At 26.0% G+C, this 21,621-nt stretch overlaps 1 protein-coding gene across 1 annotated transcript in view; it reads right to left on the bottom strand.

The window, feature by feature from the left end:
• LOC135922517 (synaptosomal-associated protein 25-like) overlaps positions 1–14,999 on the bottom strand; it is a 35,241-nt gene extending 20,242 nt beyond the window's left edge. Inside the window, exons 1-2 of the mRNA XM_065456882.1 lie at positions 14,903–14,999; positions 6,913–7,129 (exon numbers count right to left, since the gene is read on the bottom strand). Coding sequence (XP_065312954.1) covers positions 6,913–6,984 — 72 coding nt within the window. The 5' untranslated portion in view covers positions 6,985–7,129; positions 14,903–14,999. The remainder of the gene's footprint in view (positions 1–6,912; positions 7,130–14,902) is intronic.
• Between the last annotated feature and the right edge of the window lie 6,622 nt (positions 15,000–21,621).

Genomic DNA, 21,621 nt, shown 5'->3' with positions numbered 1-21,621 from the left:
GAGCGGGAGCGGGAGTCGCTACTTTTAAAAAGAAGCGTTAACAAGACTGCTATTTTAAAAGATAATATGAGAAATGAAATATGAAAAATTTAATCTAGAAAAATATAGATGTGATGGAGGAAATTAAAGGAAGGAAGTAAATACTTGTATTAAATAAAGTCAAAAAAGGAAGGGAAGGACCCAAATAAATTAGGTTGATATTTGTATAATTTAACAATCAATTTTTTAATAAATTAATAAAATGTTGTAAGGAATTGTAAATAATAGGAGAATTGAAAGAAATCACCAATAATTTAATATTTTATCAATGTGATTTGATTATTAATGAAAATAATATATAATAAATTTCGGTGCAATTAAAACTACTTTTAAAAAGTAGAGTGCTAAAGCTACAACTACTTTCCCCAAAAAGGAGCTTAGCTACAATAAATTCTACCGACTCGACAAAATAGAGCACTATAATTACTAATTATTTTTTAAATGTAGCAACGCTACTTAAGTGATTCTTTAAAAATTATGCCGAAATTTTTTTTCCTTAAGAGCCGATAAAATATTAAAATCAGTCCCAATTATTATTTATTTTAATAATCGTAAATGAACTCTATTAAAATTTAAAATATTAATAGTCTCTCAAAAGTTTTCATCTAGCAAAGAACATTCTTTTTCTTCCAAACATCCTTTTAAACCACATAGTCTCTTAACGGGAGAACTGGACGAGATAGAGGTATTATATTTTATAAAAAGGAGTTTTAAAAAAATAGCCAGTTTATCTGATGTTGACGATCTCAAAAAAATAGTTATATAATTAATATTATTTATAAATATATCATAATAATTTGTTCAAATTTTCAGAATAGACGACAAGAATAATTGCATCAGAATAAACAATATGACAAACAAGGAATAAGGAGATGTACGTCAATCAGATATTCCAGTAAACTTTAAGATAATACGATGAACAAGGAAGGCGATGTGTGATATGGGCAAATTAGATAGCACCAGGAACATTTGAATAATCCAAGTGATAAGATAACAAATGATGTGATGAGCTAAAAATAGCGGAACAAGATTGGATGAAAATACAAAACTTAATTTATACATAATATAATATTTCGTGATATTGTAAGGGACTATGGGGTATTGAATTGATTTAAGCGTATGTCATGGATTTTATATTCGTGCAAGGTAAAGAAAATTATTCCCCGGAAAAAAACCCCAATAATGATTCTTCAAGATAACTCCCCGGAATTGATTTTCTCAAAATTTTTAAATATTTTATTTGAGGATTTTTATTTCGTGGATATATTTATAGGGAATTTTTTTCTCCTATTTTATTAATTTTGTAATTTTTAATTCTTAAAAATAGGGAATTTTTTTCCGGGGAATCATTTTCCTAGATTCCTTAAAAATAGGTTACTTTTAAAGCGTCACCAATGCTTTTGTAATGACTATATAATTATTGTGGTATTATATTAAATATTATAATTTTAAAAAATGTAAGAAATTTACAATTTGAGCTCAGTCTATTAAGATATACAGAGAAATAAATATTAGAAAATTTCAATTGTTAAAACGGCTGGCTGAAAGTAAATGATCAAATATCCTGAGGAAAATTTTATATTAAAAATAAAATTATATATTTTTGGTGTTTCTATAGAATGTAGTTTTCAAGTATACGGAGGAGCAAAAATGGGCTGGACATTCAAATAAAAAATTTTTTGATAAAATGTACCTGATTCAATTTTAAATATCTACCATGACACAATGATGAAAGAGACATGAAATTTAGTTGTAAAAATCAGTTAATTATATTTACAACCGGAGATAACTATAGAAAAATTGGATATATTTCTCCAATAGATACCAAAATGCATAAAATAAAATGTTTTAAAAAAACTTAGACAGCATATGGGTAAAAATTATCATAAATACATTCATAGTATGGATAGGTGCAATGTTGAATTTTCAGCAATAAATATAACTTTTGGCTTGGCCATTTCAGATTATTTAAAAAATTTGTGTGTTGATTGATAATGATAAATATTCAGGGTTGGGAAAAAAGTTACAAATAGTCATTACATACGACTATGTAGGATGACATTTAATAACGCCTGGAAAAGTTTGTATGATGCCATCGTGCCGTTTGCTAAAAAATCTAAACTTGAAAGCATACTAAATTTTCCAGTTTTTAAAGAAAAAGAAATTGATTTTTTGCAATAATACATTAACATTTTAGCATCTATTGCCGAAGCATTATATAAGTTTCAAAAAGATGAAAATTGCTATTATGGTGATTTAGTACCAATATTATTTGTAACATAATTAATGTCACTTCAAACACCAGAGCTAAGCTATTGCTGAATTATTTTTAGATTCAATAAAGATGGGTTCGCATTTATTCTATTATAATTTTTTATTATAATATTATTATTCATTCATTTCATTATTTTTATATCCAATGACTAGGAAAAAATTTATGAAAAAATATTTAACATCGACTTCTTTCTACAATTTCCCATTCCATAAATTACGCTGGGGATTATCATCCTCTAATAAAAATACAGAACCTTTTGATGGCAATAGCAATTTTATTAGAGATAAAATCACCTGTGCTTATCTCTAAGCCTATCTGCCAGATGCAAGCGCATACACTTTTACAAAGAATTATACAAATAATTCAAATGTTATGTAGAGATTGAAATTTTTTATATCTTCATGAACCATGAAAACCGTATGAATATCCGATAATCAATGAAATTTTTATTCATTTTCTGAGTTGGTTTAAATGATGTCGAGATTAAAGTAATTTTTATATCTTCATGACATCATTTGCAATTAATAAGTGCTGTATAAATATCCGATAATCAAAGATATTTTCCTTGTAACTTATAATACATATTTATAATCCTCCGCTCCCGTCAAATTCCTTTTTTCTTTTGCAAATTTAATATTTCTATTTGGAAAATTGGTTATTTTATCAAATGCTTTAAACTTTATTTAATTGTTATATAAATTCGATAAAAAAATATAAATAAACAAGTGTGTATTTTATAGTTAAAAAATTAATGCTAAAAATATTTAGGTAATGAAAAGCTTTTGTAATCGTTAAATGTTCCGCATAAAGGTAACGGAACCGTTAACTTTTTTTAAGGTAACGAGAGTAACTTAACCGATATATTTTTTTTAAGTAACGGTAAACCATTATATTTGTAAAGTAATGTGCCCAACCCTGCCTACATTAACATAGAAAATTATATGGTTTTAATTTCCAACTCAGCCCAAGAGCTCGAGATCATAGGCCCTGCAAAATTTATGGAATTCTTGTTTTAAAATATAAATCTGTTTCCGGAAGTAACTGTGTAAATCGCCGGCTGATTTTACTTTAATTTTTGTATGCTTCGTCGCGAATACGCTCTAACTGTGAATGCAGAGTATATACAATTATCCCAATTGTTCAGGAGGAATCTATGAAAATAATTCCCCGGAAAAAAATCCCCGGGAAAAATTCCCCGGAAGATTACTCCCCGGAAAAAAATTCCCTAGAATAAAAATTTCCCGGAAAATAATTCCCAGGTAAATAATTCTCCGGAAAAAAAATCTCCGGAAAAAAATTCCCTGGAAAATAATTCCCCGGAAATAATTTCCTCGGAAAAAAATTCCCCATTTTTTAATTCCTATATAATATTAAATTATTTTTATAAAATTAACAATATAAGAAAAAATATCCCCAGAAAAAAAATCCCTAAAATATTTTTTGAGAAAATCGTCAAAAATTCTTGTAAAATTTTTCCAAATAAAAATTTTCAAAATAAAATAGTACGTGTGATTAATATTAAACCTAACAAAAACTTAAATTATTAATTAATACTAATAAATATAATGTATAATGTTATGGACTTATCCCGAACCCAGGTTTAGTGAAAATTAAACAAAGCAATATTTATAAAATAAACGAATTGGATACCTAGTCTCTCTGATATTATGCAAAATATTATGGCCAGCTCAGATTATTTATTTTGGCCCGGATTTATAAATTCAAAAATTACCTAGTCTCTGTAATATTAAGCTAAATATTATTATAAGTTAAGTAATGATAATGGCCAGCTCTGATTTTTTATTTTGGCCCGGCATAAATTCATATCATTTTTTGACCCGGATCTGCTCTGCACTATTTAATTTAATAGAAATGTTTTTTAAAGTCAAATTCCTTCGAGGATTTGAGGTTTTATATAATAAAACGAAAGTTAAATAAATCTAGTTCACCTTTACACATTTTCATCAACTTTTAGATGTTTATTGAAAATCTTTTACTTTTAACAAAAAATTATACACAAATTTTAATCATTTTTTTAGAAATATATTAAAAATTTAAATATCAGTTGGAGATAAGGGGCTTTTCACAATTTACTAACTCTTAAATAGGGTCCTTTTTTGTTTTTATAAAGATAAGTTACAAATAATATAATTATAAATTCTGTGGCGAAATAGGAAATTTTCAATTAAATCTGATCCCCTCTATTTGATAAAAATTATTTTACTGAAGTATTTACCTACTTTAAGAATTTAACTGACTGAATATAAAATCAATATAATACTTGCAAAATTATATTTTTTACTGCCCAATTTTAATTAAATACTGACAAAAGTATTGAAAAATGCTGACCATTTTAATCAAAATACATCCAGAGGTTTATCAGCAGTGAGTATTATATTTTTCGAATCTAGCAATTATTATTTTGCTTATGAATTTTTTTTAAAATTTACAGAAAAGAAATAATTATAATTTTATTAAATGATCTATGGAATAATAAATTATATTAATGAAACAATTCTAGAACGTATATGTTCTCCAATCGAAGAGAGAAAATTAGGCAAGTCCCTTCTCTCTAAAAAATCAATACATAAATTTTTTTTAAATATTTTGTTTCGTTGAATAACGACGATTTTTTTTGGGAGTGTATGTCCCAATACTCCATTGGCCGTTGCCCATGTCGACGGCTATTTCATCCCCTCTTCATGGTAAATATAATGTGGTTTAATTACCTGTTTTCATAATATCTATTCAAGTCTGGATGAAAAGTGGATTATAGAAATAACCTTTCTCTTTCTAGGGAAAAATTTGCTTTCACATTTTTCTTTTCAATTTTAAATTGTAAAACCTCTTTCATAATTTTCATATATTTCTATAAAAATCTATCGTCACAAATCTATACTTTTTATGCTATCTACTAAATTATAAAATATAAAAGCTACCAACCGATTTATCAATTCTCATTTAAATATTGCCCTTTTGGAATTAAAATAGAAATACTCTCAGCGTTCAGAAAATACTAATATAATTTTTTAGAAATATTTTCGTTATTTTAGCGGCGGGATTATTTTTTGATAATTTAAAAAAATATTCGGGGAATTTTTTCCGGGGATTAATTTTCCCCTATATTTAATTTAAAATCTAAAAAATGGGGAATTTATTTCCGGGAAATATTTTCCGGGAAATTATTTTCTATGGGAATTTTTTTCCAGGGGAATACTTTTCCGGGTAATTATTTTCCAAGGATTTGTTCTCCGGGGAATTATTTTCCGCTTACCGTTCAGGAGAGTGTTCCTAAAAATTTACCATTTTTTTGAAATGGCAGCATTTTTGAAATCACGTGACTAGATATTTGTAATTCTTATTGGTTTCACGGATATGTAACACCATAATACGATATTATTTTGCAAATTAAGGCATGGAAAAATATAATAATATGAATAAAAATAATTCTAGTTCATTTTTTTGTCACATTTTTAGTGTTTTAGGAGATAGTAATTAAAGAACTGATTTATCGGGGAAAAAATAATTTGGGGAAAAAGTAAACATAGACGACAATAATAATCAACCGATTATTTTAAAGAAGCATAATAGCTCTATCTTTTTCAAAAATTACTAAGAACGATAACCGGGCGACAGAAAAATCTATGGTTACACTTATTTTTCTTTAATTTTATTTAAAGATCTGATACATTAAAAAAAATAGGTTAAAAATTTGAGTTTGGAATTTAGATCATGCAAGGCACATCTGCCTGTCTGCAAGATTTCATCCTATCTTTTAATTATTATCAGATAAAGCTATAAATTTTGGCAGAATTATTCATAACTCTATATTTATATTGTGATTGTGACCAACAAGTATTAAATTTAAATTAGCGAAAAAATATATTTTTAAAAAAAATGAGGGAATAGAAATGTGGTTTTTTTCATTCATCGAATTTGGATTTTTGTTTAAATAATAAGTTTATCTTTCAAAAAATTCTAGAATTAATATATCAGTGTCATAATGATAAAATTATTTTAAAAATTTTGCAACCCTCTCACCATACACAAATATAAATCAATAATATAATGTTGAAACTTGTAAACTTAAAATTGATTCATTAATTCCTATTTCTAAAGCTATAAATTCGAAATTAAAAAGATATCACATTTTATCTAATGTAATCATATATAAGAAAATTCTTGGATTATAAAAAGATTTATAAAATTAGCATAATTTTTAAACCTTTCTTTACTAAAATATAATCTGGTCTAGAACCTCGCAAAATCAAATATTATATTCGATTCGTTGATGAATATTATTCGTATTTGTCTAATATGAAGAATATATTATTCGATTCGATTTATTAGAAAAGAATTTATTTTTTTTAAAAAACGATATTATAAAAAATGTCCGTGTTTCAAATTTTAACTTTCAATAGGAGACTTTCATGTTTATTCGAATTATTCTTATACGAAGAATTATTCAGTTTTTTGAGATCTAATATGCACGCATATTTATGATGACATCAAAAATTAAGGTTTAACAATTAATTCTAATAAGTAAAAATTTACTTCATTTAAATTATACTTTATTTCTATTGATATATATATATAACCTCATCGGTCTTTTGATTCATTTTCAAGTGAAGGTCCTGCAACTCTTTTCGCATCGCGTCGTCACTCGTCATTGCTACTTTAGATCCTCAATATAAGGTTGTGAAGAACACGCGGTAGAGGCAAATTAAAGAGGCTTATTTTTCGGATCCTGGATATTAGGGCCAATTAATCCAGAAATTGTATTTTGCAAAGCCACATTTTTCAAGATTAAATGATCTTAATAGTGGGGAGAGAGGGAGGAAGAGTGATAAAAATAATGTTTTATTATTTATAAATTATTCAAAATTATTTATAAATGGTGTTATTAAATATGTATTTAAACATTTATAGTTCATCACACAGGTAATGAAGCGTTGACTCAATTAATAAACTTAATTCTGAATCAAGTAGATGTTTTAAATGCAGAGTTTGAAACGCGGATTAAAACATCTACTTGATTCAGAATTAATAAACTTAATTCTGAATCAAGTAGATGTTTTAAATGCAGAGTTTGAAACGCGGACTAAGTAGATTTCTGGCTCTAATAACTTAAAAAAAGGCTCTAGGTTCTCGTTTTTTAGATTTGAGGAGGAATCATGTTCTACTTCCGGTTTAAGACTCCAATAATATTTTAACATATTAATAAATTCTCAGCACTTTTGCTACCGGGTCACTAGCGGATCCTAGAGTTCCACTTCCAAACTCTAGTGCCATTTTTTTAAGGAGCTAGAGTTAGCTCCTTTTTTGGGATGGAGCAAATGTGTGCCATTCCTCCGCTGCTTTAAGTTTTATTGTATAAATTGTTTAGAAAATAATCTAAATTAAATATATTTGCTGGATACAATTAAAAAAATTAATCTTTATTTGAATTTATGAAAATATATTTAATTATATAATATGTTGATCCGAGTTTTTATATTTTTTCGTTCTCGCCATATTTTAAATCAAATTATAAAACAAAAAACCATGAATGATTGGTTGTTGTATCGTTTTATAAATAAACACGGAAGCTATTTAAATGGATAAAATAAAATTTCTATTCTACAAGAAGTATTTTTCATTTATAAAATAGGTATAAAGCTTGAAAATAAAGTTCTGAAAATGGATAAAGATTTTCAATTTTGGATATCGATTACAAATTAACAGAGCAGAAAGTTATGACTTTCCATCACAACATTTACTCTGTGCCTGCCATATGAATTTAGTGGCCACAGTTGATGAGGAAGCTTAGAAAATATAAGGATTAAAATAATATCCAAAGCTTATTTCAAAGTGTCAGTCTTTATGGACTAAACAAAATTACTGACAATATAATTAAAAAATTGTGGAGATATTTGATATGTCCAAATATCACAAGATGAAATTTATATTATGAATTCACGGTATCCTTAAATAAAATATTAAAAACTAAAAGATCTTGATAAATGTGATAATATAGGACTTAGATGCTTTAACTTTCAGGAACATTAGAGAATATAGCCAAATTTTATTATAATCGTTAGCTTTAGAAATGAATAAATTTCAAGCAATAGAGCCTTTGGCAAAAACCTTAAAGATGAGGGGTTTTTAACTCCAACTATTTCTAGACTTCACAAAAATTTTCTAATAATAAATTATATATTTTTAAATAACTTTAGATTTTCAGTAGTTAATAATGATAGTATCATTGCTGCTATTATCCATTCTACATTCAAATTGAAAATTGGTAATAAATAAGCTGGGATAAAAATAGAGAATTAAAAAATTAATTAATTAATTTTATAAGAAAACAAATTCCTAACCAAAAAATGTCTTGAAATACACCCAATGATTTAGAATATTTTTTTGGATTCAATAGAATTTATTATCAGGATATTATACTAGACAAATATATTTTTAACAAACAATAACAATAAATATATTTGTTAATTCTAATGATTTTTTTAAAAATACATTTTTATAAAATACATCCCCTTTCCCTGTAAGTGCTCCCTATTGATGATTTGTTCAATATTGCTACTAAACAGATTTTAAGCGAAATGCTAGAATCAAATTTAAAAAATTTACTGCTTGTTAGAAGCAAATAAATGATTATAAATTTTTTGGATGCATCATTTTCTATGATTTAAAACATGTAATGGATAAAACAAATATTTTATTTTGTGTATCTTATCTCATAAAAATTATAATCAAGCGCCGGTGCTTGAAGCAGAAGCGCGCGCCTTTTAAAAAGGAGATTCGCAAATCTCTGTGGAAGTATTGAAAGGGTAACGCGTTACTTTAAAGTAACGAGTAAATGCTTTCATTTAAAGTATCGCGGAAAGGGTTTTTTAGTAACGTTCATGTTTATAAAATTTGGTAAAATAGACGTTGGGTTATTATTTGGCCATGGCAATTTCAAATGTTTTTTCATACCAAATGGAATTTCATTTCCAATTATAAAAAAATAATTTTTATCTCACTTCACTATAATTTAAAATATATTGATAAAAAATATTTAAATTATTATATATTTTTTAAGGAAAATCAATAATTGGTGTTTGGTTTTGTGTGTATACTATTTTTATAAATATAAAAAACTTAACAAATTAAATTGAAATAATCCTTATTATGATTAGGTAATTCAAATTGTATAAGATGAAAAATAAGTTCCAGAAGCCAACAAAAAGGCCAATAGGATTCGAAGAAAATCGAAATTTAGCATTTATTATAGTCGCGTTGATAATTGCGTTTTGTGAAAGAAAAAAAACGCCAAATTAAGAGCACTACTCAAAAGAAGTAATAATTTTCGATATTATTAATTAATTAGTAAAAAAAATTGAATTTTACATTTAGTATTAAATCATTTCAATTTCATATTAAATAATCAATCAAAACCAATTAAAACTAAAAGGGTGTTTTTATTGGATATAAAAAATACAAACTGTCAACCGAAAGTAGCAAAAACAGGTAGGGTACAATCGCGGTCTCCCATCCACCATTTGTGCGTCAAAATTCAGTTAATAAATGCTAAAATTATTGGCTGAACTTGGGTAGGGTGCAAATTACGAACATAAATATGAGTCCTTTATTTTTTTTAAAGATATATTTTAAGGTGAACAAGAGTGATTTCAACATAAAGACTTGCTGGCGGTTTATATTTATGTGAAAACCAGCTGATGTTTTCTGAGAAAATTATGTAAATGATTGTAATTTCATATATCATATTTTCGATAACATGCCTCAGATATGTCTAATTTATAGAAACTTTGCTAAATTATTTTATATTAACTAAGAAATCCCACACTAAATAGATAAGTCTAAAGATTCTTAGTTCTTTCACCACATAAAGAGAATAACTGAAAATATAACTTTTCCTTGTGTTGATATCGCATAAAAGCTTTTGGATATTTTTTTTCGTAATTAATTTTCATTTTCGTGGATCACAGAAAATAAAATGGAAATGTAACGACTATCGCAGGGTGCTCAGATAAGTATGTGACGTGTATAAAAATTTGTGCTAGAGCCAGAGAGAGTTTACAAAAACAGTAGGAGAAGATAGTGTCAAAATGCGTCCTGTCGTTCATTTGCAGGACGGGACGTATCCTAAGAATACCATACCTTGAAAAAAAAGCTTTCACATTTCCTTTAGAGTTTTTTTGGTCCAAAAATTTTGTAATATTCTTTGGTAAAGGGAGTGGGGTAAAAATATCAAATAAGGTTCAAGGGGAAATTGAAAAATGGTGGAGAGGGTGTGTAAAGTCGACCATTTTGCTAGACTTGCTTTTTGGGTCCAGCCCGACTCCGGCATTTAAAAAATTAGGTCCGAGTTAGTACAATTCCAATTTCTTAAAAAAAATAATATCCAAGATATGTCTGCCAAACTCGAATCTGTCGGTCAACGACTCTTTATTAATACGAGAAATAATAAAACTCGGCGCAAATTTGAAATCAAATCATTAGGTTAAAGCAGGTCCTAGTCAGTCAGATTCAATAAAAAAAAAGAGTCAACTACATTCAGATTTAAGTATAGAAAACTAAATAAATCTAGTTACTTAGTCGGCCCAATCGGTCGTATTAAAAAAAATTAGATCTAGGAGCGGTCCGAACCGGGTTTACTTGACCTTAATTAACCATTTCGGACGGGCCGAACCTGTTCATGAAGAGCTTGATAATAAAAATATTTTTTCAGCTTGATACAAATCAAAATTAAAGAAAAGGGAAACCGACTATAAATATTCTCTTTTAGAATAATCGATAACTAATATTTTATTTTATTTACATCACTTATTATCGTAATCGATAAAGTTTGACGTAGTTATTTATTTTGTAATACTTTTTTAAAACAAAAATCTATTAAAATATTTACGAATTCCGATTATAAAGTTTTTCTCAAAGGACCAGATACATATGAAAGGCTTAAAAAATATTGGCCGGGAAAGGTTTTTATATATCTTTGAAATTTTAAATATGCGATCCATGCGATGAAAATATATCATGTTATAGTCAATTCGCAGTATTGACTTGGCTGATTTAAATCTTAGTCCATAGCGTATTACCAATATATAAATTGAAAATTCCTTTCTTTCTTTCTTATTTCTTAAGAGAGAGAGAGAGCAATTTTAAGATTAAATTCTCAGAAATGATTAGGATGAGTAATATACACCTAAGGGAATATATTTTTGGCAAAATCGGATCATTAACATGTAAAATAATGATTGTGCTATATAATAATTTTAAATCATTTATTTTAGTTCTTTAAAAATTAATTCTTCCGAAAATGTATTTACAATTTTTGTGATATTACGCGACTTGAAGAAGGCAATCGGCATATTGACTGATCACGTGATTTGACTGCAATATATACATACTATTTATAAAATACCAGAGATGCCCCGATACCGAGGGAAAGTATCAACCCGATACCATCGATACTTTTTTTAAAAAAATCATAACTCCAAGCCCCGGGCCTAATAAATTGAATTTTTTTTTAAAAAAAAAATTGCCGTATCGATATAAGAATAATCGCCTCCGCCATATGCTAATACCGATTATTATAAGGCAAAACTCTGTAAAATATCAATAGTATAAATTAAAGTACCCTGCTAGGACCGGTCTTAGTGGTTCAGCCGATCCTTCAACTAAGTCTGTATGATTTTTAAAAAAAACAGGTCCGAACAACTCAATCAAATTTTTAATCAGCTATTTGAAAAAAAATACGTTTAAGCTCAACAAATTTTTAAAATTCAAGACAAAATAACATTTCAAAGTAGTGTCCAAAATAAAACAAATCAGAGATGATTTTTTTTTTAAAAAAGAACCAATGATCAGAGATACATCGAATAGGGTGTGAATTTAAATCAATTTTTTAAAACTATATGAAATAAAATAAATCTGAATTTTAAAAAAAATTTCTTTTACTAAACCTAATAATCAAAATTCGTAGCTTATAAAATCACTTAACATCTGACTAAAGATACCATTTGAGTATCATTTAAAATTAATTTAGCAGTTTAAAAAGTGGAAATTATTTAGTGGCCTATCGGGAGCTTAGTAATAATATTTAAAAAAACCAATTATATTTGATCTTATATTTGTAAAACTAAGATAAAACAATACTCATAAATATATAACTAGTATCTTTTTTAATGTAAATTCCAATAACAAATTTATATAAGATTCTATCATTAAAATAAAACGAAAAACTACTTTTTCTAGTCTAAGGCCATTTCCAAATAGAACGTTTTTTTAAAGCGGTTTTTGGGGCATGTTTCCAGTCCAGCAATGTTTTTATTTCCAAACAAATTATAATAATTTGTTGGATTAATTATTTTGTATAATATAATATTAAAAAATACATGTTAATTGGGAATTTCCATGACGTCATTTAATCGTTAATAAAAATCAAACTCCTCAAAAACCGCTTTGAAAATATTGTCTAAAAATGGTCTAAGTTTGTAATAAATTTAGATTACCCTAGGTCAAAAGAGGAAAACTTTCTACAGAAGCTTTTATACTGGAGTTGATCAAAGATTAGGAATATTATGTATTATCACCAATAAAAATTCTAGTTCAGTCAGAATTCCACATCATAAAGTAACTAGCCATTATTTGATGTTAAAGATAAAAATATTATTTGACTAAACGATTCTGATTAAGTTTTGTTAATTATTAATACCATATGTGCCAATTATTGTTAAACATAATCTAATATATTGGATGATTTATTTGCAATTCATCCAATGATCTTGTGATTGAATTAGCATCTCCAAAAGATCCTTTGAGGTAGATATATATAACTCTTTGGTAAATTATTTTGTAACATTTTTTTCGGTTTTATTTATAAATTTTTATGCATTGATAATTGTAAATATCCTTGGATACTATCTTATAGTATATTCTATCTAACCTATAATTCTTCTTAATCAAGCAGTAAAATATTTAATATTTGTTTCCTTACACTTTTAACCACTAAATTATTATGTAGATTTAATATATATGATAATGAGGAGCATATCGGAGTTAAAATACTAATATTATTCTTCATCTTAAACATTTTTTATGCATCCATAACTACACTTGTAATGTGCTTAAAATTATTTTTTTTATTTTATTTGAGACCATTTCAAATTGTAAATTTTATTTTCTTATATCTATACTCTTTAAATATAAAAATCACAAAAATAAAATGGTATAAAAATTTTATTCATAAATTCCTATGTTTTTTTAAATAATACAATTTTTGACTTTTTTATCAAAAATAAATGAATATACATCCTGGAATTTGTATTTTTTAAAAATCAAACTCAATGTAAAACAGACTAGGCTTTTTATTTTATAATTTATCAAGGGTAATGAACATTACTAACCAATATTGTGAGTATTGGAGCCTCTTTGATTAAAATTAAGAGGTTACATTTTTTTAATAAATCAGGTCTCAAAAATTTCAAATTTTTGTTTTTCTTATTTGGGTAAACAAAAAAATTATCACTAATTTGTCCAAGTCTTATCTAAAAATAACTGGTCTATGTAACAATTTTCTGTATATAACCTCAAAAATTTTATATGACCACAATATGTAGTCTATAGGGATATTGATAAAAGTTGAATTGAAAAAAAGAGAGTACACAAATTACTTTGTTGAAAATTATAATAGTCATAAAAAATTCCTCAAATTTATATTTAGGATTAGGTATATTTTTAAGCATTTATTACAAATCCACAAAAATTTTAAAACTATTAAACAAATCATTTGTTTTCTCTACTCTAATTTTAATTGAATTGCCATATTAGTTTAATTTGAAAAAATAAAATTTACATAATATGGACAAGAAATTGGTGCCAAAAAAATTTTTGGGCTACCAAACAGATTTGGATGGGCTAATTTTGAAAATGTTTTTAAAGCTGATGATCAAGCAAATTTATGGCATTTTCTTTCATAAAAGGTTATTACAGGTTGTGCCAGATAACTTGTTCAATATATAATTTGATATATTATATCTTTGATATCATTAATATTATTATTTTTATGGTAAATGGGTGTCAGCAACATTGGCTGATACCAGGTTATTAAAAACAGTGCCAGCTAAAAAAAGCACAATATAATGGGAATTATCTACTTCATAATATACAATAAACTTTTATATAAAAAAAGTCAGTTTTAATAATATAGATTTGTCAAATAGGTCAAAATTTATGGTCCCTAATGAGAATTTTTTTGCTCTTGAGTAATAATCTCAGAATTTTTTTTATGAGAGATTTTTTATTAAATTTTTCCTAAAAATGCCAAAATCCTTTAAAAATAATTTCAAACTCTGCAATAAAATATGGCTATTAAGAACACATAAAGAATAAAATCAGCATTTAAAGTCAAATATAACAATTCTAACATATTAGCAAATACATTTTAATAAATATATTAATTGGATAAAAATAAATGCAGATAATTATGTGTATATTAGGATGAATTATGTTGGAAGATAATTTATACTAATAATTTATTAATATATATATATAAATACTATAATATATAATATGTATTTCAAAGCTTACAATATTAAGAATAATTTAAATTATAAATTGCATAGGCATGCATAAAATTTTTATTGATTTGTTAAGTTAACAATTATAGATCCACTAAAAATATTTCCATAAACAATTCTAATATTTCGATTAAACCTCCTATTATCCTTCAATAGTTTAATAAAATTATAATTAGTCTGATAAATGAAACTGTACTATACAAAAAAGATAGACTTGGTTCAAAGAATAATAGTTTTAAAGTCTATTAGTTAAAATTAGAGTTCACGCAGAAAATAAGGATGCACATCACATATGCGTCTAATGAAAATAATACACAACTATTGCGGCATCTGTTAGAGCAGGAGCGTCGTATTTTAAAAGGAGGAAATAGATGAATCTACACCTGGGGTAGGAATAGATCTTCGACGGACGAATATGACCTGAAATAAAATACGTGCTACCTAAAAAGAGTTTTCATTTCTCTTTAAATCTATTGATAATTGTTAATTAACACATTTCTTTACACTTTGGTGGGGGTGTGGTAAGGGGCTATAGTTTTTATATATTAACAAAAAATATGATAATATATAAAATTAAATTTTTTGTAAATATGAATAAATCGTTATTATAAGTCGTTATTATATTATAATTTGAGAATAATGTGACAAATTTAATATACCGGTATCAGTATACATATTTAAATATAAATTTAAAAAAACCCATAAAGCTTTCATTTTTTTGGGCTACATTTTTTTGAAAAGATTTTATTCGCCCCTTGATGATTCCTTTTCCATATTTTGATATATGGATAATCCACTCCAACATTGAATTTAATGAACCTTAAATTTGACATCTCTCAAATTCGCTCGACTATCTATCATGTTCAAGTTCATAAGATGAAAACTCCTCTCACACTCGCTAGTATTTCAGAATATTTCACATAGATATGAAATTATTTAAATTCTTGATTAGAAGTATCTTTACCCATAAATTGTTAAAACCCAGCATTCGTTTCATATTCACTTAATTTGAATCTTTGGCAACTAATTTTTATTTACTTCTCGCCAAATCAGACATCTAGTTCTAAGGCCAATTTTCCTTTTGAAAAAAGAATATATCTCAAAAAATTTATAATGAAGAAAAAAAATTATAAAAATTTATCCTTTTATCTTCGTTTTCAATGCTATATATTACATGAGACATCATGATTATTTATAAGTAAATTATATTGATCGATTTTTAAATTTACTAGTTTTGGATTGATTTTTTATTAATGGTATATTTAAAAAATAAAAGTTTAATTTCTGAACCTAACCACAATATGTAGATATTCACCTATATTATATTAAAATATAATTTTCAACAAGTTCAGAATTGTTATATTTAATATACAAAATTATATTAAAAACGATGGTATAAAATTTTAGTGTTTGGAGGAGAGGGGGAAATGGCTCAACCACCCCTCCCCTTCCAAAATTTGGAAAACGCGATAAAAAATAAAATTAACAAGGGGTGGCTTAGCCCCTTAGCCCCCTCCCTTCAGCCTGCAATGCATCCCTCGTTGTACTATTAAATGTAAGGTTGATAGGTAATTTTTTTTATCAATAACCATCTTTGATATGATTAATTCGTAGCATAATTTTCATACACCTATAAGATGGATTAAGATAAAATAATTTTAAAGGTATGAGGTTACTTCCTGTTTATACTTAATTTTGATACTTAATGCTGTTCAGCCTAGGATAAATAACCTTTGAACTAGGACACTTTATTTTGATTTGTTTTATCGCCAAACGTTTAGTAGTAAGTCAAACCAGGACACGGTCTGATCAATTTATTGTATCAAACAAGGTATCTAAGTACAAATATTTTATTTTTATATCCTAATTAACAAATCCCAAACTTTCTTATTTATTTTTAGATACTATATTTTTTCTTCAAATTTCCAAATCTCCCCTTCTGTTTATAAAATTTCAACGCTTTTTTTACAAATTTAACCTCCACCTCTTTCATCCCTTTTAGATTTTCAACTTTCAAGAGTGTTTTATCAGATTCAAACTTTTATTTTTTATTTTACTATTAGGTTTTATAACTTCTTAAAAAAATGATTTTATTTATGGTATGTCCAAAATCATTTTAAAAGTATTCAAAAAGTTTCAAAACAGCAAATCATAAACTTATAATGAAATCGTATGTTAAATTTTTTTTTTTATAATTATAATTTTTGGCATAATTTTTCATATTCAAGATAGCTCATTTATTTATTTTTATTATAGTTCCAAAAGTTTGCGAATTTATTTTTTTTGATGTCTTTAACAGTGTTAAACTCCATTTCCTTTATTACTTTTTTCTTAATTTCCCATTATTATTTTTAATTATTCCTTCCTAAATTTCTTATTCCTATTTTTGGTAAACAATTTAGACCCCAACCTTTTTAATACTGTTAATTTAATTATTCTGTTTCATACACATACTCCTGTATCTTGTTATTAAATTCTACTTTTGATTTCATTATTCCCTTAGTTTTTTTAAAAAAAAAATTTCCATGTTTAGCATAAATTTATTTTAAGTCTTATAAATTTTTATTTCATGAATTCTCTTTTTTCTTTAATACATCTATCCGATTATATTCTATTAGTTTGCTTTTATTTCAATAACTCATTATCTAATTAAATTCCAAGTATCTTAAAATTATCTTACTCATTTTGGATTCAGACTTGAGCAAATTTATATACAAATACACTTCAAAAAAAAGTATTTGAATATAAATACACTTCAAAAAAAAGTATTTGAATATAAATACATATACATTTTAAAAAAAATATAATAAAATATAAATACTTAATACTTAATACTAAACTAAATACCTATAAAAAAATATAAAAAAAATATATAAATACAAATTGGCAAATACTTTTTGCACAAATAAATACTTTGATGAATACTTTTTGCAAATCGATTTATATAATACACACTATGAAATTTTTTTTTTACTTAAATAATATTTTTATTATTAACCATTTTTTAAAAAAATTGTAATAATTATATGAATATCATTATATCGAAAGTTCCAATTATTTATATACAGTCATACAGTCATTATAAATTATAATATTTATTGTAGTAGAATTAGATATCTGCAATGTTCGGCAAGGTTGAAACGGGTTGGGTATGTTTATTGCTTTATTAAGAAGATCATGAAACTTAAATCCTCATCATTAACGAGTTTTTTTTATAGGATATTTTACTGAATTTTAAAAACTGAGTCAGGTCAGGCAACCTTATTAAAAATTGGAATCCGACCGGGTTTTATTTTAGCCGGGGCTGGCTAAAACTAAATCTCAACTAAGAAGGACCTAAAATATTTTTATTTGCAAAACTTCTAAGCCGTATATCACGTAAGTTATGTAATTATTGCAAATAACTTTAAAATGTATCCTTTTATGAAGTATTATAAAGCACAAACTGTTAAACAGCCCGATTTCTTCATTAAGATTTTCGCCAAAATATTATTATGTAACACGAGATTTGGTAAATACAAGTCTAAACTTCTCTACCATCTATGAGCAAAATTTATAGGCTTACATAATATTTTTTTGGTGAAAATATTAATTGCTCATTTTTTACAAATCCAGCTGTTTAACGAACACTAACGTCCAGCATACATATGACAGGATTTTCACATCCTCTTCATAAACATATGCCTAACCCTATAAAAATATTTCCCGCAATTCCTAAATTATTAATCACACCTTTTTAATTATAATGATATTCCTTTCATAAATTTTTAAAAATAACTTCAATTATTTTAGCTCTACTACTAACTATCAAAATATTATGAATATAAAAGAATTATTTTTTAGATCATGAATTTAATTAAAACCCACCTCATTTACAATGAATGCATTATTATAGTACATTGTTTGAATATGATTTAGAATGTCTACCCCTTTAAATTACATTTAAAAGGATGGGAAAGTTTTATTTGGAAAATAATGTCATTGATTGTGCAATATATAAATATTGTCGATGCTTAGCAATATCATTGTATCATACTAGATCTATAATAAATAGCAATATATTTTGCATTATTTCATTTAAAATTTAAAAGATAAGCCCCCAAAATATTTATCCAGCCCCCATTAAAACCGCCTACCCTCTACTCCCCTTAACATAGGCGTAGCCGGGGGGGGGGGGGAAGCAAGGGGAAATTCTCCCCTTCAGAAATTTATCACTTTTTGTGAATATCATTTTAAGCTAATAAAAAATATCCCCCTTAGTCCTCTCCCCACTCCCTGACCCTCCAAAATGTATGCATATATCCAAAGTTGTTAAAGTAGCGCAAAAAATTAGCGATCTTACTTTTTTGGTAGCTATAGCTAATAGTGGCTACTTTTTTGTAATTATTTAATTTTTTAGCGCGCTACTTTTTTTGAAAGTAGCTAAGCAGCCGCTACTTCGCTACTTTTAAAAAATATAATGAAGGTAAGTGTAAACTATTAATTATAATTTTTATGCTTTATTATTTAATTTTGAAATTAAAATATAATTTAATTTTTAATTTATATATACATTTTTTTATAAACCTAAATCACGTGTTAATGATTTAAAATGTCATCGCCTATGGATATCCAAATCGTTAAAAGTGATTCAGACAATGATATAAATGGAATGGAAGATATCAGGGAAGAAAATTTTCTTAATAGCTATAATACAAATTTCCCATTCCCTAGATTTGAAAATTTTATTAAATAAATAAATAACCAAAAGTGGTTTCAAATTTATTTGTTTAAAATGTAAAAAACAATATTTCCTCAAATCTATCCAGTAGCTATAACCTCAAGAAACACCTAAAGGTAAATTGTCATTTTTACATTATAATAATATTTATTTTATAAGACTGTTCATGAGTTTTAAAGAAATGGTGAAACATCTAAATAATTTTGGTATAGGCGACTCTACATCCAAAAAGACTAATTCAATTCAAACCAAATTAATTAATAATGCAAATAACAATATTTCTCAGAAATTGGCTGATAAAGTTATTGTTGATTTTATAATTTATACAGTTCAGCCAATGTCCTTATTTGATAATCCATCATTTACCATGATGATTAAAACTCTATCCACTGGTACAACAATTTTATACCGCCAGACACTAATGAATAAAATAGCAGATAACTTTAAAATGATGAAAGATGCTCTAATAGTAGAGTTATCAGAGATACCATATTTATGTACCACGGGAAATAGTTGAACACATAACTGAAGGTAAAAACTTATTTATATTTATAAATTGATCTGATTAAATATTTTTGAGCTTATGGAATCACAGGCCATTGGCTAGATCCTAGAACTTTAAAAAGTCTGTGGCATTAGCCCTCAAAATGATAATATAGGATGCCAGACATACAATGTACTTGCAAATAAAATAATTGATAATCTACCTTATATTAAAAATATGTATATAAGATTAAATACGCCCTTACCCTCAAGTGCTAGTGTCGAGAGATTATTTATTAAGGCAATACTTAAACTTTCTGATCGTCGCTATAGACTTGGGGATGATAATATTGAAATGATTTTATTATTAAAATGCAACTAATTACCATAAATATTTATTTTTATTACGTAAATTTTTTTATAATCAAAACTAACTATATTTTAATATTTATAAATGTTGATTTTTATATATTTACTATACAATACCATTATAAGCAAAAAATAAATAAAAAATTTGTTTGAAAATTTTTTTTATATAAAGTATCTTAAAAAGTAGCTAAAGCTACTTTTAAAAAATGGTAGCTAATAGCGAGCTACTTTTTTTGACAAATAGCGTTAGCGTGCTACTTTTTTTAACATAGCGATAGCGGTAGCGCGCTACTTTTTAAAGTAGCGTTTAATAACTCTGCATATATCTTAAACAATAATTTGAAAGAAAGAATGTAAAATTTACAGTATATATAATTTTATTAATTATCACATGACAATCAAGTAATTTTTACTAATATAGCGAATTATATATTTTACAGAAAACTATAAAATATTGATAAGGACATCAGAAAATATCTTTTAAGGACTATGTAGGTGATTAATATGAATATTAATTTTAAAAAAATAGATGGCGTTAAATAATTAAATGAAAATTGTTGTTATATTTATTATCAAGAGCATTTATTAGTAAAATTTGTTAAAATATTAACTGTAATATAGTATCTAACTGTCAAATATGTCTGTAAAAGTCAAATATGTCCGTAAAAGTAGAATTTTACCTAGTAATATATTAATTCTATATAATAGTAATATCAACTATATATCTACTTACTTTTTATAAATAAATTTCTTATACTTGTTTGGAATAAATTATTACCATGCTTTTATATTAATGTATATACAAGTTATTTATTATATTTTATATAAACTAATAAAAATATATTTCATATTTGTTCCAGGCTTATTTATTTTATTAAAATTAACTTCCTATCTTGTAAAAATATTTTATGACTATATATAGACTAAAGTGACCAGGCCAAAGGCTGGGCAAAAGCGAGCCGAAGGCCCGCCTAAAATGGGGTCTGGGGGCAAAGCCCCCATCTATTTTGTAATCCCACCCCCTTAGAAAAATCTTGGCTACGCCTATGCTCCTTAAATGATTTGGATGCAAACTGATCCTTCACGCCCCAACCTGCTCATATAGACTTTGCTATGTATCTCACAATTTTATAATAATTAAAATGTTATTATTATTT

This window comes from Gordionus sp. m RMFG-2023, chromosome 1 (genome assembly GCF_954871325.1).
Source record: "Gordionus sp. m RMFG-2023 chromosome 1, tfGorSpeb1-WG-v2, whole genome shotgun sequence".
Lineage (NCBI taxonomy): Eukaryota > Metazoa > Nematomorpha > Gordioida > Chordodea > Parachordodidae > Gordionus > Gordionus sp. m RMFG-2023.
This window is presented reverse-complemented; position numbering and strand designations above follow the sequence as displayed.